General features: G+C 37.7%; 1 protein-coding gene across 2 annotated transcripts; it reads right to left on the reverse strand.

Moving 5' to 3' along the window:
* Positions 1-739: 739 nt before the first annotated feature.
* On the reverse strand, positions 740-13441 carry mastl (microtubule associated serine/threonine kinase-like). 2 transcript variants are annotated; one of them, XM_084398405.1, is made up of 13 exons: positions 13000-13396; positions 12220-12357; positions 11895-12034; positions 11721-11809; positions 11515-11621; positions 9696-9855; positions 9424-9587; positions 6815-7936; positions 6560-6701; positions 6051-6071; positions 3763-3876; positions 3517-3618; positions 826-1583 (listed from the first exon to the last, which is right to left on the reverse strand). In XM_084398405.1, exons 1-13 carry the CDS (start codon positions 13153-13155, stop codon positions 1426-1428), a joined length of 2613 nt encoding a protein of 870 aa, XP_084254531.1. In that variant the 5' UTR covers positions 13156-13396; the 3' UTR covers positions 826-1425. The 2 variants fall into 2 exon arrangements, with proteins under 2 accessions (XP_084254532.1, XP_084254531.1); XM_084398406.1 differs by lacking the exon at positions 6051-6071 and having other exon boundaries at positions 740-1583; positions 13000-13441.
* Between the last annotated feature and the right edge of the window lie 4655 nt (positions 13442-18096).

Genomic DNA, 18096 nt, shown 5'->3' on the forward strand with positions numbered 1-18096 from the left:
ATGTGTGCACTTAGTTTGTAGCCATGGCTTTTCCATTTTGGCCTAGTTTTTGTTAAATAAATAATGACATAGTGTAATGTGTCACGTGTTGTTGTTCATCTGAGGTTGTATTTACCTAATTTTAAGACTTGCCAGGGACCAGATTATTATTTGTTATGTCCTGATACATAAAACCATAGAATTTAATAGTGCACCCTTTCTTTTTCACATGGCTATATACACATTTATCAACAGAGTCCATACCACAGAAACAGAAAAAAATATATTGTAGTCTCGAATTATGAAACTCAGTCCCTCATTTTTATTTTGGGGTGGAATATCCCTTTAACAAAAACGAGGGAAACAATTAATAAACAAGCCAATTTTTTTTCTTCCCGTGTCATGTCCGGGGAAACATTTTTAAACGTACATTTAAAATTGTCCAAGACTTGTGGATGTGCCCATTATGTAACTGACATACTTCAAGAGGCTGGAAGTCTTAGTCTCAGTTTTTATTTTTGTCCCACTCCTTACAACAAAAGCACAAAGCCAGGTTATGTCAGATAGATTCAAAATATTAATAGTAACCTGTACCTTCAAAACAAATTAAATTTGAGTAACTTATTTTACTTTCGGATATTTATATTTTTGGAGATTTCTCTCTCCCACACACACTCAGCAATCGAAACTTCTGGTGTGTTGCTCGGTTGCGCCGGGGCCCGTGGAAGATCAGGCCTGTATATTAAATGCACATTTCTGTGAGAGGTAGTGAATTTATTTATTCCTATCTGACAAACAGCACAGGCTTTAGGTTTCAAGTGAAAATCAGAAATAACGCTCATCTATTAACACAACAGTTGTATTTTATTTAATCATCTTAAAAATAGGCAAGTGACAAGTTATAATCCAGAAACATTTTAAGGTGTTGTGTATATTAAACAATTACAAATGATTAAAACGGATGTTTTTGAAGCAGCAACCATGTTCAAAATCAAACTTGCTGTAGACTAGTTAAAACATGTAGCATGTTAAAATTACAATCAAACAAGTAGTTTTCAAGAAAACATGAGTTAAAAACAGCAGTCTTCCATCTAAATGTGCACTAATGAGACAGTACATAGTAGTGTTGCAAAATATATTACTTTTTTTTTCCTTCCCCAAACAAAGATAACTAAAGATTTTACGCCACAAGCTTTGCAGCATTTATGTGCTCACTGCATTTCAGAATGCTTTCCAACATCAAATCTGCATATACATTTTCAAGAACATAAAAACATCTGACATGAATAACTGAGACAGGAGGAAGAAGGACAAACAAGAGCACTGTGGGATCTGTATTCATTAGAGCTTCTACAACACAGCTGTACCTGAACATACTGCGTGAGCCCATTGCGCTACAGTGTGTGTGTGTGTGTGTGTGTGTGTGTGTGTGTGTGTGTGTGTGTTTTACAGACTGAAGCCCGATACAGTGAGATGTTGTGCTGTGTTTCTCGCCTCAAAGTACGAGGTGTCTGTCTCATCATCGGGCTGAGGGATGAAGGGCATACTCTTATGATGAAGGTTTTCCCAGTCCACACCCTCAAAGAACGCATGATACTTCAGTTCTACAGAAAGACACAACATACATTAAAACACGCCAGTGTTGAGATTAAGGTAGTTTTAAGTAAAGTTGTTAGTAAGATTAACAAGTTTTAGATGCTAGTTCAAAATAATTCAATGAAAATAAGTTCTTCTAACCCTAATTGATGGGAGTGTGTAGCTTTTCATTTCTTAAACAACCATGTAGGAACACACATCATGGCCAAATTACAGGATGACAATGTCAAGATTCATCAGACGCAAATTGTGAAAAAAAATTGTTGGGAGGGAGCATGATGAATTTTTGTCACATGAATTGGCACCAGATCTTAAAGTCATTAAAGTCTTTGGGATGTGCTGGAGGAGACTTTACAGAGTGCTGGACTCTTGCATTGTCAATACAAGATCTTGAGCAAAAATTTATAAACCTCTTCATGGAAATAAATGTTGTAATGTTATTTCCATCAAGAGGTGTGTCAATTTTTGGTCAAGATCATATCATCAATCACTTCACTGAACACTTGTCGGCTAAGAACAAATTACTACCTTACAACCCGCATTTGAATATCAAGACATCGATGTCTGTCAAAAATAACATGCATAATACACAGTAGTATTTACGGGAAGCAAAGGGTCCAGAAAGTGCAAGCATTACCTGGAAAACCCACACTACCAGATGTTTTGAGTACGTTATTGCTTTCCGAGAAGGAGAAAATGGCGGCCTGAGCGGCTTTAACATGTCAGAGACGATAACATGTATAATACATAACGCACACAAGTATAAATGTATTCTTTACTCGCTGAAACTGGATCGGAATGATCAGCGAACCGAGTGAAATCCTTCACACTGCATGATAAAGAGAATAAACGCCAATCCAATTGAAAAACTTCAGTGGTTAGTGAACATTGTTTAACGTTTGTTGGTTTTGATGGACATTTTTTATGCTGCTACATTTGATCACATGATTGTATTTCATTCTAATGAATTAGCCACAAGTAATGTTAATGCTAAATTACTACTCGTACATGTTACTTTATTCGTCAAATCAAATGGTGGGGTAACGCAGCGCAGTTTTACAAGTTCAAAACAATCATACTAAAAGTGCATTTGAACGTACCCACAGCATATGCAAAAAGGCTGACTTGCTTATGTATAACACATACTGTATTTAATTACACTGCCATAGTGTACCAAGACCAGACTTGTTAAACAGCGTTAGGAAATGCCACACTGGCTACGTTTACATGCACAACTTTTGTTTCAATCGGACTGAATTCATTCCGATTGGTGAATCTGAATGTAGTGTTTACATAAACGCTAAACGTGATCAGGTTGATGTGCGCGTTTATATGTAACAAGCTTCAAATCGGAATAGATTTTTTGACGTTTTCAATCCGATCAAGTGTTTACATGTCCTCTCGATCGGATTAGAAAAGGAATAAACCACCCCTTTCAAGCTCAATCGGATCGATTAAGGTGTTTACATGAGGGCTTTTCAGTCCGATTGAGCCGTCCATCCGATTACTAAAGGATTATTTGGTTGCATGTAAACGTAGCCACTGACACTCAGAGGGATTCTGAGTCTCACTGTCTTCCCATGGCTTCTACAGCAGTAAACATGGAAACCGAGGATAAAGCGGACATGAGGCCACTGACAGGTGATACAATGAGGGATGTTACACTGGATCAAATTGCTAATTTCTTTGGATTTAAACATTATTGGAAACATGTGGGATAATACAAGTACACAAGTAAACAAAATATATAAGGTTTTCAGATATTTTAATGCACAAATCTTACATGTTGTGCCTTTGTGCTTATAGTCCCTCCCTCTAGTCGTCCAATTTTTATGCTGATGTAATATATCAAACTTGACAGTGTTCAAACTTTGATAATAAAAGAAATCACCTATCTTCTCAGTTGTTAAAAATATTACTTTGATATATATTATGATTCACCTTTAAAGCCAGCTCTCTTGTTTGGATCCATGGTGAGAAGAATCTCAATGGCATTTCTTGAATTCTGGGTTAACTCCTCATCTCCATCTGGCCACGGTATATCTGAATACATCATTAGATGAAGAACATGAAGATCAGACACAGTCAACACAACTCTCATGGTTCTGAGGAAAAACAAACCAGGAGATCCATTTGTTGGATCCAGGAGTACATAATTCATTGATTGAGGATCATTGATCCTCTTACCTCTGTTGAGAATGTTCTGGAACACCAGCTGTGGAGTCTCATCGTTGAAGGGCGGGATTCCTGTGAGAAACTCGAACAGACAGACACCTAACGCCCACCAATCCACCATGAAATCTGTTGGAGAACAACAAAACCCACTTAAGCACACTGTTTTATTAGAGCAAACATGCAACATGGCTCAAAATGTGTTAGAAATGTGACCACTGTTATAAAGAGGTGACAGTAGCAGGCTTGAGTTGATTTTTTGGGGGAAAGGGAACAGCAGAACACAAAACCAGCTTGATATGAACTCAAGTATCATGATATCTAATGTTTCATTACAAAACTGAATAAAAATCAGTCAAAAAATAAATACCTTCAACACTGATAAACTTAAAGCCTAAAAGGTGAAGTTTCTTTGCCAGTAGCAGCACTGAATAGAATTGTGAAAATAACTATTTTAAGAAAACAACTGCCCAGGGTGAGCTAGGTGGTTGCCAGAGTGTTGCTATGCAGTTGCTAGGGTGTTCTGGGTGGTCAAAAAGACCGAATCAAAAGTGTCCACCACCTCAAATCTGTAGATTTGACTGGGTCCCTTCTTCAATGCAAGTCTAAAGTTTCACCTGTTTTATTGTGAAAACTGTTGGTCGGGTGGTTTTAGCTTTTGATGTGACTGACCAGAGTTCTACGTATTTTGCAATTAGTGCAAAGAAAACCTTTTTGTTGCCATTTAGACCTTTTGTTGCCTTTTATGGCTATGGGACGAACAGTGCAAGACTAATTGAATGCCAGAGCTTGTTCAAATTGAGAAACTCAAAGTATGCATGAGTTTTAACACAAACAAAGCATATTTGTACAGCCGAATGCATAGCTTTTTTGAAAGTATGCACGAACACAAAATTTTCATCTTTGTCCAATTGCTGAACTATTTCTCGAAATTTACGACACGCATTGTACGCATACATGCAAAAACTCAAGTATACTTTGGGTTCAAAAAGTATATCTAAAGTATACATCAGTTTTTATGCATACACTAGGGTATTCGTACAGTGCGCAACAAATTAGGTCATCACCATTGTACACAAGTAGGCAGATTTGTTTCTGATTGTTCATACTCCGTAGACTCAGCTTGCTCATGAACTCATAATTGTTATTGAAAATAACTTTCCCTCCCTCTTGCAGCGACATCTCATCTCTTCTCTGATGACATGAGATCACAGCAATAGCAAACCAAACCATCCAACGATCCAATCAATTCCCAATTGACAAAAACAAATCCTGCCTTGCACTTTTTTCTTGTTCCAGATGAATACTGTTGGTGTTACAGGGCTTGAATTTTGCCGTGGGATTGCGCGTATTGAGCATAATTTTACTCATTCCCGCAGATTTTGTGCTCACACATAAAGCCGCCTCTCAGTACTAAATTGAGTTATTTTTCTCTACTTAAACAAAATTCCCAAAATGCCGGTCTTGTGAGTATTCACGTAAACACAGTCAGTTGTGTATTAAGTGAACGTAAACAGTTGTGAATGAAAAACCATGTGTAACAGTATAATGGATCCGAGCGTCAGGTCTTAAAGTGACAGTAGCCTATACCTCATGCCAAATTATGAGATAATATTAAAATGATCTATATGGCAGTTGTGGCCAGTGAAAATGCTGAGTGGCTAGTAACTTTGGATAACCACTTGCCACAGTAGCTGATGTCAAGCCCTGCTCATAAAATCTGGAGAGACGAGGCAGATTCTGGACAGAGATGAAAAACTCTCTAAATGAGCAAGTGTTGAGCACCATTTAAAGGCTATACCTTTGGCTGCACGCATACGCTAAGTTGTTGCATCAAAACTTTCCTTAAACCATACCAAAGACTTCCATTGCTAAGCCAAACAGGCAGTTCTGCCCCAAACTTACACCCTGGGTTGAGACATAAGTTGACATGGTCCTCTCGAACAGAGCAATGTTTTGAAAGCTACACAAAGTTATCGTTCACACTTTTCAGGAAGTCAAGCCACAAATGACTTTTACTTAAGCTGCGATGCCAGAAAATATTTTAACATTGAAATTGCTTTTTTTAGTATAATGCCCCAGAATCCCCAAGCACCATCATAACATCCCAACAGAGTTGAGACATTCAGCATTACTGAAGCATTAAGGGTGATGAATCAGGAGCTGCCAATCACAAAAGCCGCGACCCATAATGGAATTAGTCAGCCACGTCCTTATCTAATGCGGTAAAGGTAAGCTGCCCACACATGCACCAACATCTCCATGGCTTATGATCTCAACAGAATACTTTTTAGCATACTTACCATAACGCACAGACCCTGAAACTAAAACATAACATCTGTTAATGAAGCAAAGTAAAAGATTTGTCCCCACGTTATTTGTATATGTACTGTGTAACAAAAATGTATTGTACAATTGTTATGTTGTATTGCAAAACCCTTATGCTGCTATTGAGGTGGGATACGGGTAAGGTTAGGGACGTTTGGTGATGTTGTTAGGTTTAAGGTTGGTCGAAGGGGTAAGTGAAAGATCAACAGTGTTAATTACAGATGTAACTATAGAAATTAGTTACAAATGTATTACATGAAAGTATTTTTTTTAAATATAACTACTGTATCAAATGCTTAATTTAAAGACATGCATTCCACATTGTGTATTATATCATATTTCAGCATTATATGAGCTGTTGGGACACCCTGCTCTCTCGGCCATTGTAAAATCCATAATGGTTGACTATCATTTAACGACTAATATTTGAGGCACATATCAGCACAAGATAAACACATCACATACTGATCACACAAACTCTTACCATGAGGTTTGCCTAATAAAAGTTCAGGTGCCAAGTAGTCAGGAGTTCCCAAAATAGGAGCCCCTTCTACACGTTCTGGACCTCTACGGACACTTTTGGGTGTTCTGTAGGGAGTTTGAGACAAAATCATCTGCTGTGGAGTCTAGAAAAGAAAAAGAAAATATGACTGTTTAATTTTTAATTATTTTAATTCCAACTCAAATACTTTTCTTCAGTTTTGTTTGAGCTCCAAAAAGACTCCAAAAGGCTCCTCACCTGGTAAAGTGAGCTGCTCAGACTGGGCCTTTTCTTCTGAACTGGAGTCACTGCAGACTGGGCATTGTGGAAGGAGGTTGACGCAGACATCTCCATGGCATCCAAAGAGGCTAGGCTGAGATGCGACATACAAGAGCGGTTTATGGAGCTGCAGTAGCTCCTGAACGCAACCACGTTCTTGGGTTTGAGGAAGCCAGGTGATTTGATCATACTGTCAGATAGCCCATGAGGATGGTCAAGAAGAGAACACTTAGATTCACCCCTATGTTGCTCTGAGCTGCTATGCTTTGGTGTAGCTATTATGGGCCGAGCTGCCGGTGTGACTACGGAAATCTCGTTTTCATCCAGCTCCTCGAAAGAGGACGACAAAGCCTCATGTTTGAAGTCTGTCGATTTTTGTGGCGTGTTAGCAACCAGTGACATCTCATGGCCCGAGCCGTCCGAGTCTAAACTAAGGCTTCTTCTGATACTACCGGCATCGCCAGGTGAGGGTGGGGTGCTCAAGTTGGTCTCCGCTTTAAGCAAAGTCATCCCCTCGCCTTGATCTTCGAGATCAGAGAATAGATTTTTGGCCACAGCTATGGGACTAGATTGCTTTGGGTCCATTCTCTCACTGTACTGTTGAAATATCGGTGCAGTTTTACCATCATCAAGCCCCACAATTGAGAAAATTCCTGTCAAGCCTGTGTTGGCCGTTGAGTTGCCCTCAGGAATATGGAAGGACCTTTTGTACACTGCATTGTTTTTCTTGCAGTGGATCTCAGCCTGCCCTGGGCTTTTCTCTACTTCTTCAAACGCTCTCTTTACTGAGACTTTGGGCTCTATTGGCAGCTCTGGCTTCATAAAACTGTTCCCAAATGACTGATGGGGAACAGCCTTACCCAGTGGTGTGGCACTGTGCTTGGTTGCACTGAACTCGAGCCTTTTTGCAGAAATATCTGGTTTAATATTTCTGCTATTGTCCAGTTGGTTATTGAGCGGAGTCAAAACATTGCTGTGACCCTGAGCTCGTGCTGGAAACGCGTTCCTCCTCTCCACAGGTGTCAAGGGAATGTTTTTTGACATTCTATTGCCCCTTTCTCTTCCGTTAACCTGAGGAAGGTTCTCGCCATCTAGTAAATTCTAGAATTGCAAGACATTGTCAGGTTGATTTTTTTTATTATCATATACATGATAAATTGCACTTTTTCTGTTAAAAAGTTAATACTTAAGAATAAAAAGAAAAGAAATTAATACTTTTATTTAACAAGGAAACAACAAACTGATCAAAAGTGACAGTGAAGAGATTTATAATTTTACTTTCAAATAATGCTGTTATTTTGAACTTTCTTTTCTTCAAAGAATCCTGAATATTTTTTATTGTGGTTTTCAACATTGATAATAATAAGAATGTTTCGTTAGCACCAAATTAGCATATTAGAATGATTTATGAAGGATCATGTGACACTGAACTAATGACTGCTGAAAATTCAGCTTTGCTATCACAGGAATACATTATACTTTAAAATATTTTCAAATAGTAAACTGTTATTTTCAATTATTTAAATATTAATATTTAGATTACAATTGATCTTACAGTACGTGTACTTACAGTGTACTTACCCAAGAAATGTGATGTGATATCATATATAATATAAAATATAATAAAATCCATAAAATAATTAGAAAATTGTAATTTAAAAAATACTTTGTGATAATACAATGATTTAAGGATTTATTTTACATCCGCAGAATATATTGGTACTCTACCGTATTGTTATTAGTTTAATTAGGGCCTGAGCACCGATGGTGAGAGGACCCTATTGTTTTTGCTCCGTTTATTATTATTCTTCTTCTTCTCCAAAGTGAATCGCTTTTTAGAGGGCCTAAACATGCTCGAAAACTCATGAAACTTTGCACACGCTTCAGAAGTGGTGAAAATTTACGTGTGATATGGTTTTCAAAATTGGGTGGGGCAAATTCGGTAAATTATTGCCCCCACATTTTGCCCCGGCTCTACGTTTCACGCACAGGTATGAAATTTGGTACATACATGTAATGACCCAATACCTACAAAAAAGTCTCTTGGAGCATAGCCGTAAACACAACAGGAAGTGAGCTATTTTGAACTTCCTCCTAGATTTTGGCCATTTTTCGTAATTTCCTGATGTTGTACTTTAACGAACTCCTCCTACAGTTTTGATCTGATCCTCTTCAAATTTGGTGAGTGTAATCTTAAGGCATTTCCTAAAGGCGCCGGGTGGCGGTGGCAGGGGTGCGAGGGCCCTTTTCATCGCTGCTTGCAGCTTTAATTAAATATTTAATTGTGCTGCACATTTACTCTATTTTTTAATACTTCGATTACGTTTTGCATAAATTGCTCATTTGAAGTTAATATTTAAAAACACTTATTTTTAAATATTGTTATTTCATGACACTTCAATTTAATGTTCAGCTAATCTTAAAATGAATATCCATTTTTCATACAGTATATTATAATGTTGTGAAACCTAAATTCAAAAAGACTGATTATAGTTTTTACTTTGTTACTTCTTATCTTATGCAGACAATATAGTATTGATCAATGTGCTATGAAGCAAAAGCCCTTCAACAGTAATGCTGAAACAAACCTGCTCATCTTCCCACATTGGGCTGACACAGTCTTCAGAATCAGTAGTGGACGGTAACTGGCACGAGTGGGTGCTTCCAACACTCTCGAATCTCTTCCTGGATTTCATCAGCCTTGGTGTCAAACTCCAAGCCAGCAGGCCAGGACTGAACACACTGTTGGATCCTAAAGAATAGCTCATGTTAGGCTTTACATTAGTCACTTACAGCAAAAACAAATGACAAATGTCGTTCTCAATAACACACTCCGTATGAACATTATTCTGACACGTACCTGAAACTCGATTTGTGCCTTCTGGGGATTTCAGGTACTCTGCCCGTCTCTTCAGCAGAGGTGAACACAGAGAAATATTCCTCTGCTTGAGTTTCCCACAGGACCTGGGACTGCCAAACACTGTGCTGCTGTGACGCTTGCCCTCTATCACCGGGGTATTCTGCCATTTCAAGTCAAAAATATAATGTATTATTCAAGCTGTTTCAAACATGTTGTAGACAAGTAGATATATACACACACACAGGTATACAAACAGGGCTCAAAAATAAGAATGATCGATGGCCCGGGCCAGATAACGGATCATCACTTTATCTATAAGGCTAATACTGTCATCAGGTTTATGCTCTTTTTTTTTTATATCTTGCAAAGATTTTTTGTGCTGTAAATTTGCTGTGATAGTTGAGTAATAGAAGATCAGACTTTCAAAGGGCTGCACATTCTTTATATTCAGTCTGCGCTACTTTTTGTAACATACACATGCAGATGGCTGTTGCATCTCACTGCTATTTTCAATATCTTGTGGTGTGAACGTTGTATTAAGAAGCGTGAAGTTTTAAAAATGTACCAAGACCCCGCAGTTCTGTTGCACTTCATCAAGCCATTTTTAAACAAGCTCAAGTTACATATGAACAGCACGCCACAACAGGGTCCGGTGAACCCTAATCATACAGTTCCTTCAAACCAACTAGTTCAGACAATTCAACTACTAAGTGCTTTTAAAACTATTTACAGCACCATTTAAAGTTTGGGGTTGGTTTGATTTTTGAAAGAAGTCTCTTATGCTCACTAAGGCTGCATTTATTTGATCAACAGTACATAAAAAACTAAAATAATCTACATTTAAAAAAGAAATCAATAGTACATTAAACATTTTCTATTTTAATATATTTTACATTTTTAAAATATAAGCTGAATTTCAGCATCATTACTCCTGTATTTAGTGTCACATGATCCTTCAGAAATCAATCTAATATCTGGGATCCCACGCTTTCATTAACACCAGATTCAAAGACTTTAAAAGCACCATTTATTTTATATCAACCACAATAAAGACAATAAAGGTGAGTTTGTTACTGCCAATCTGGACAGTATTAGAGACGAACTGTACCAGTGTCTATCATAACTGCAGTCATATTAAGGGTAATAGAAAGGTAATATAAAGAAATTAAATAGATAAGGTAATTGTTAGACATTAAAATACATACATACATATATATATATATATATATATATATATATATAAATATATATATATATATATTTTTTTTAAGTGTTAACCACCTATGCTGCAGTTTTGTAAACTAATACACTAAGGTTTATACATGCTAGTTTCCATAGCAGAGTTCAGGATAAATCTTTTTATTACTACTGGAGCTGCCAGTTTGCTACGTTTCAATTAATTATTAAACAGCAAAAACAAACTATGCAAAAGCGGCAGCCCTTCCAGCGCACTCAGTTTTCATTCACTCCTTCAGTGGACCATATTAGTGGAGTATTTTAGGGAATAGTTAATGAGGGTATAGGGACCGATTTTGAACACTGTCAAAGTTTGAAAAATTCAGTTTCAAAGTGCTAGCGTAGCCCTTTTGTTTTTTCAAATAGTAAGGCGTGTCCAACACCAGGTAAAGTACTTAAACAGTGTAAGCAAGAACTAGGAGAACCAGTGAAGCAGCTCAACAAGTGTTCCTGTTTCTTCAAACCTGGATTTACTAGGTGGAAAGGCTATTAAAATATGAACAACAGAACTGTGAGGGGCAAAAAACACCTTATTGTTGAGCCATATAAAATACAAATTGTATGAATCTGCAAATCTACTCACGAGACCAAGAGAGCTTATCAGTGACAGAACTTGACCAGGTGTTCTGAAATAATCTTTTTTAGGTTTCATTAAAGAAGGTGTGTTTAAAATGTCCATCAGGTTTAGTTCTGGATAGTGGGAAAGGAAAAAGTTGTTAATATCACAATAAAGACTATATTTTAGCATTTTGGTTGTTATTATTAATAAATAAAATAAATAAAACATACCCCTGTCAAGTTTAACCTTGGAGAGGCCAAAGTCTGTGAGCTTAATGTGACCCTCATTCGAGATGAGCATGTTGTCGGGTTTTAAGTCCCTGAATCAAATGACAAAAAAGTCAGTTAGTTTGACTGACAAAACACTAAATGACTCAATTCCTCAGTTTCATATGACAGAAATACCTGTGAATAATGCTGTGTCTGTGAAGGTAATCGAGAGCGAGCGAGACCTCAGAGATGTATTTCAGAGACATGTCCTCATCAAAGTACCCATAAATATGAAGAAGTGATTTCACATCTCCTCCAATCAGATACTCCATCACCTATGAGAATATCAAACATACTTGAACCAGTTAAAATTTCACATTAATGCTGAAAAAAATGCAGAGGTGAACTTCATAAATACATTTTTGACATTATTTTTTAAAACAACTCAACATTTTCTACCTCAGTTATTTTTTAAATGTAACCTGTACACGTTTTCATGAGATTCACACTTTATACGTACCAGATATACTTTAGTTGAGGTTTGAAGAGAGTAAAACAGGTGCACAATGAAAGGACTTTTACTGAGAGCCAGAGCATCTCTCTCAGCTTTCATCTGATCAGTCATGTTCTTATCCACCATGTCTGCTTTCTTCACCACCTGCCAGACAACAGCAACATTATGTTAGTCAATGCAAACCATTTCAAAATGGTGAAAAAAAATAAAAAAATGTTAACTTAAAATAGATATCACCATTTTCCCCAGTTGATTACATAAATAATAGCAAATATTGATGCCATCGAGTTAAAGATCAATATAAAGATCTTGTTTTTATATTGCAGTATTTCTTATAAATGATTTAAAAGTGCACTTTTTTATAAAGTAATGTACCCTCACGATCTACAATCAAAATAACTTCCCCACCCTCTTGCAGGATCTCTTGGTTAAATAGGCCTAATAGCTTGTGTGAAAACTTCCTTAATTTCTTCTCTGACAAAATTAACACCACTCGAACCCAAAGCTTTTACCTTGTTCCTGATTTGCCCTATTTTCCCTTTAGACATGCAAGGAAATCAAACTTTTCTCCACACTATATTCTTCCTTCTCGTTTCTTAAAACAGGCCTTCGACATTGTTGGCTCAGATATTCTGCGCATTATTAATAATTGTCTCGCGACCACTTAAAATAAATGTTCATTTTGATAAATAAATACCTACTTAACCGAATATAATAAAATGCTTATAATAAATATGAATTATATTCTATCTTATATAGAATAATAAATGACTAACATCTGTATACCTTGATTGCATAGAGTTTGGAGTTGCATGTCTTCCTGGCCAGGTAAACTTTCCCAAAGGCTCCTCGACTGATGGGTTTGACCAGCACAAAGTCCTCGATGGAGGGAGCTTTCACTGCGCTGCTTGAGCCTTCAGATGAAGATCCATGAGCCTCCATCTCTGCCGTCGCTTCAAATATCAATTTAATCCAACTAACGTTAGACCACTTGTCTTGCAGTCAGATGCCTCATTCACACGAGACGCATAAAAACAATTTTATGGTGATTGCTGTGTTGAAAATCAAACACATATCACCACAAAAGCTTTAAAACGCTTCATGCATTCGACCTGTAATAGTTTGAATAAGACAGTCCTGCGTTCAGTCCACCGCAGCCATTCTCACTGTTGACAAGCGCGACGAGTTTGTTTTGAAATTTGAAATGTGCCACATAAATTTGGGTCCTAAAACGCGGTTGTGTAGCCGCCCAAATGTGTTAAAACAATAAATAGTCACCTGAAAAAAAAAAGAATGTTTATGTTTATTCACGATTGTATAAAAGCTGATATTTATTGTATAAATGTGATACTAATTTTAATCTTACACAAGTAAATGACGGTTACATTTCTGCAAAACGAGTCAGGCAATGCTTTTGGCTACTTTGCGGGTCTTTAACCATATTTTAACGGTGCAGAAGAACGGAAGAAGAGAATGCGCCCTCTGCTGGCCAAAACCATAGACAGTATATAAGCGGCCAAAACACACAGTAGTGACAGAATAAAACCCTGGTTTAGTAATCTCATTTTTTTTTTTTTATTAGTATTATTATTATATTTTTATTTTATTGTTGGAGACGTGTATATACAAAAATGCAGTCTTTTAAATTCCACATATTTTGGGAATTGGCCCACAAATGTCATAAACTGAAGCACAAACGAAAAACAATACTTCATGCAATAATCAGCACTGATTGGTCCATCTTCAAAGGCGCTGAGAAAAGTAACAGGTTCTACAGTCTATGGTTCTGCTGCAGAAGCGTTAAATAATTTACCAGAACAATGACACTGACAGACTTTAATTTATAACTTATGAGCTGGTTATTATATCTAATGGGATCTTTTTAAAATCTTATATGTGGCTTTCAGCAAATATTGACACTGACAGACTTTAAAAATAACCTATGAGCTGGTTATTATATCTAATAGGATCTTTTAAAAATCTTATATGTGGCCTTTAGCAAATATTGGATAAATGACGTTATTATTGTTCGTATGCCCAACATTCAGCCACACAAGACATGCAATCTACCTGAGGGAAGACGCGAGGAAAAGGGAAGGCGTCTTTCGGCCTAATGCTGTTCAACAGAGAAAAACATTTTACATTTTTAGACTAGGCCTATAGCCTGTATCTTTTAGCGTATTCTTAGCCTCATTGTTGTTCATCTTTTTTCACAGAAAGACAAAATGACAAATAGTCTCAAGCACCGCAGCCCATAGGCCTACTGATCCTTGTCTAAGTTCAACTGTTGAAATGTTATGAAAAATGCATTTTCATTACCTGCACCTCCGGTGGGCAATTTATAGACGTTAAAAGCTGAATTGTAATATTCAACATCTAAAGTCCATTTTTTAATCAATACATTATAGCGGAAATAATAGTTTGAAAAAGCTGAACCCTTAACCCGCGCAGAGAGCATCTCAAGCCACTAAACTTATGGAAGGTTTTCAGTCAGGGAAACTGTTTCTCAAAGATGCGCAACGATTTATGGATTTATTTGGAACTATTTTCGTTGGCGATATAGCAAAATGTAAGTCATATGTAGGCTAATATTTACGACTTTTTTTTTAAATTGTATAAAATCAACGTCCTGCTGATGTTCGGGACAGCGCTCTTCCTCTTCTGATATGTTGGCTTAACTATAGGCTATTGTTACAAATAGAGAAAAACAAGGATAGCCAACAGGAACTTTTTTTTGTGTGAATTATATTCTGTTTCAGAAATGAGCTTTTATTGTAATATCTGTTGATTAAGTTTGGTTGAGTGGTCTGTGCTTAAATAATAAAATGTATGCCAGCTTCACTTGCTCCCGTTTATGCACCAGCTGCAAATGCTAAAAATACATATTAAACAGCGCTAGTTTTTGTATCAACAATCATGAATTTAAAAATGTAAGTCAGTCTTTGTTTGTATTGCATGTTCACTTTTAATACAACGAAACAGCCTAGGTATCCCATCCCCCACAAACTCGTGTGGTCGACTGTGACGTCAACTCGTATGGTCGACTGTGACGTCAACTCGGGTGGCCGACTGTGACGTCAACTCGGGTGGCCGACTGTTACGTCAACTGTCGACTGTTACGTCATAATGATCTTGAGTATAAACAGCGCAGCAGATTTATTCTTCTTGTAGCGAGTCAGCGATTGTAAGTATGCTTATTACACAGGGTTTGGGGATCTGAATTTTAATATTTTCATAATTTGCAGAAGAATCTGCTTAAACTGTGGAATGTTATTGTGTCGATTTGCTGTAGCTATACATTTAGATAAATTTATATACTTTTATATATATATATAATTGTTGATAATTTATATTTCATTGACAAAACGATAGCAGATCTGATGACACTGAATTGATACTGAAAGCTTGTTGGCCTTAAGCTGTCATTTAATCAATCAAATTTGCCGCAACAACCGGGCATAATAAAAAAATGACTATATACATTATGTAGGCCTACATCTACATCTATGTACATTTACATTATGTACAGTTATGTAGGGAAATTGATTAAAATAACAATTAACTTTTTTTAGCTTCATTGTTCATTTTAAATGCATTTTTAAGGAGGTCGCCACTGTACAGTATTTTATTTTATTTTTTTAATTATTTTTATTTTTTAGAAAATTAAAGGCCCAGGTATACTTGATTTTCCGCGTTCTGCTCCATCTCGAGCACAGTTGTGTCCGCACAGCTATTAGTTGGTGGACTAGTTTGACACCGCACAACAAAAACGACATAAGTTTACATTGGGTTTAAGACAACAAGCTTTCAGGTTCTTGTACTGTATGTTTACTCAAATCATCTCTTCCCTTTCTCTTTCTTTCATAGTGTTTCACAGATATAAACTGCAGAAAGTATCGTTCACTTCTACTTCATTTTCGAGTATGTCAACCATTTTTGAGAGTGCAGAGCAGTCCTCATCTACTAAATTGTCAGATGAGCTCACTACGGCCCTTGCTGCGGGGCGCTGGTGGGCGATAATGGAGGTTTCAGACCCCATATCTGAGTATCCTGAGTATGAGGACCTCATCTCAGACCAGTGGTGGGAAACAGTGGAGGAAGGAGAAACATCATGCCCCACATCCCTGGTCTTCAGTGATGTATCTGAGAAGGCTCGTTCCCAGCACTCCGGCTTCTCAGATGGGAAATATGAGGAGGGAGATCTGAAGACCACGAGGCAGTGGAGGCAGCAGAACTCTCCCAGTGCTAAAAAAGAGGACCTCACCTCATCCCTGGTCTTCAGTGATGTATCTGAGAAGGCTCATTCCCAGCACTCGGGCGTCTCAGATGGGAAATATGAGGAGGGAGATCTGAAGACCACGAGGCAGTGGAGGCAGCAGAACTCTCCCAGTGCTAAAAAAGAGGACCTCACCTCATCCCTGGTCTTCAGTGATGCATCGGAGAAAGCTCAGCACTCAAGTTTCTCTGATACAACAAGGGCCATGGACCAGAGGAGAAGTTGGAGGCAGAAAAAGCCACAGATAGCATCTGTGCCTGCTGTGTCCCCAGCTCAGCACTCAAGTTTCTCTGATACAACAAGGGCCATGGACCAGAGGACAAGTTGGAGGCAGAAAAAGCCACAGATAGCATCTGTGCCTGCTGTGTCCCCAAAGGAAGCACCTGTGCCCAAAGGGTCCCAAAAAAGAGGAAAACTGAGGATCCCTGAACATTTGACTAAACATCTGAAAAGGGCTGCGTTAGAAACACCCATACCCATCCAGTCTCTACCACCACCAGAGGCTTCCTCAAAGGTGCTCACATGCTCCTCACATGGAGCACCAAGGCCAGACAAGATCTGCGAGAGGAGAGATCCTAAAAACTCTGAGCTGCTGAGGCAGAAGAATATCCAAAAGGGAGTGTCTGTGCCTGCCAAGACCCCACAGAGAACACTTGCTCCACCGTGTTCCCCACAGCAACCACCCAGTTCTCCCGAGGGAGCACCCATGTCCAGATGGAGTAAGAGTCTATGGAGCAGTGCAGGAGTGGACGGGTCACCCGGTCGGATCCAGGCAGCAGACCAAATTGACTATTTATGTAGCATATTTGCTAAATGTTGTGTCATTTCAAATATTTAATTGTAATTGTACATGTACACATGAATAAAAGGTTTTCAAGTGGTGAGTTCCTCATCCAATAAAAAAATTGTCTTAGTTTCAATTCATTTTACCATTATTTGTATTATTTTTCAGTTCATATTTTTTTCATTCAAAACATTGTTAAATATAAATATTTTTCATTAAGAGCTCAACCAAGAAATATTTGTTTCAACGAATGTACAATTTCAAGGTTACACACAGGGCAGCGCACGGGCATTAAACACAAATCTCGACCAGTCACCAGACCGCTCTTCAAGTCTACGTTCCGTGGATCACTTTCCTGCACTGGAGAGAATCATCGGTTGCATCGCGGATAAACTGAAGTAAGTGAAACAAAATACCATTTAAATGTGCTGCTGTATTAAGTAGCCTGTACATTTTATGCCAGACATGTTGCTCTGCTGACTTTCTCTGGTAGATAAGTATATGTAGGCCTACATTCGTTTGAAAATGTTAACTTGGTGTTAGCTCGCTTAGTGTACACTAGGTAAGTTAACGTTAATATGTCGATGTTAATCAATTCCTGACCGATTGCAAAAGGGAACATAAGTTTACCCGTGGCTTATTTTGATTTTACAATGGTAAGTTAATTAACGTGAACGTTTAATTATTGAACGTATCTCGAGTCAGCGTCATTAGAATAACGTTAAAACCGTAGAAGTTAACCTGATCAACAACTAACTTAAGTGAATGAGCTACATGTAAAGGGACTGGCTTACACGTGTGATTAATGGTAACGTTAGCTAAC

Source organism: Rutilus rutilus, assembly GCF_951802725.1.
Source record: "Rutilus rutilus genome assembly, chromosome: 24".
Classification (NCBI taxonomy): domain Eukaryota; kingdom Metazoa; phylum Chordata; class Actinopteri; order Cypriniformes; family Leuciscidae; genus Rutilus; species Rutilus rutilus.

What these genes read in the sequence shown, in the direction of transcription:
- mastl (XM_084398405.1), bottom strand. Translation starts at nt 13,155, where the DNA reads ATGGAGGCTCATGGATCTTCATCTGAAGGCTCAAGCAGCGCAGTGAAA. An exon ending in AGACACAGCATTATTCACAG is followed by an intron (nt 11,810 to 11,894) that starts GTATTTCTGTCA and finishes CATTTGATTCAG; the next exon opens with GGACTTAAAACCCGACAACA. An exon ending in CAAGGTTAAACTTGACAGGG is followed by an intron (nt 11,622 to 11,720) that starts GTATGTTTTATT and finishes CCCACTATCCAG; the next exon opens with AACTAAACCTGATGGACATT.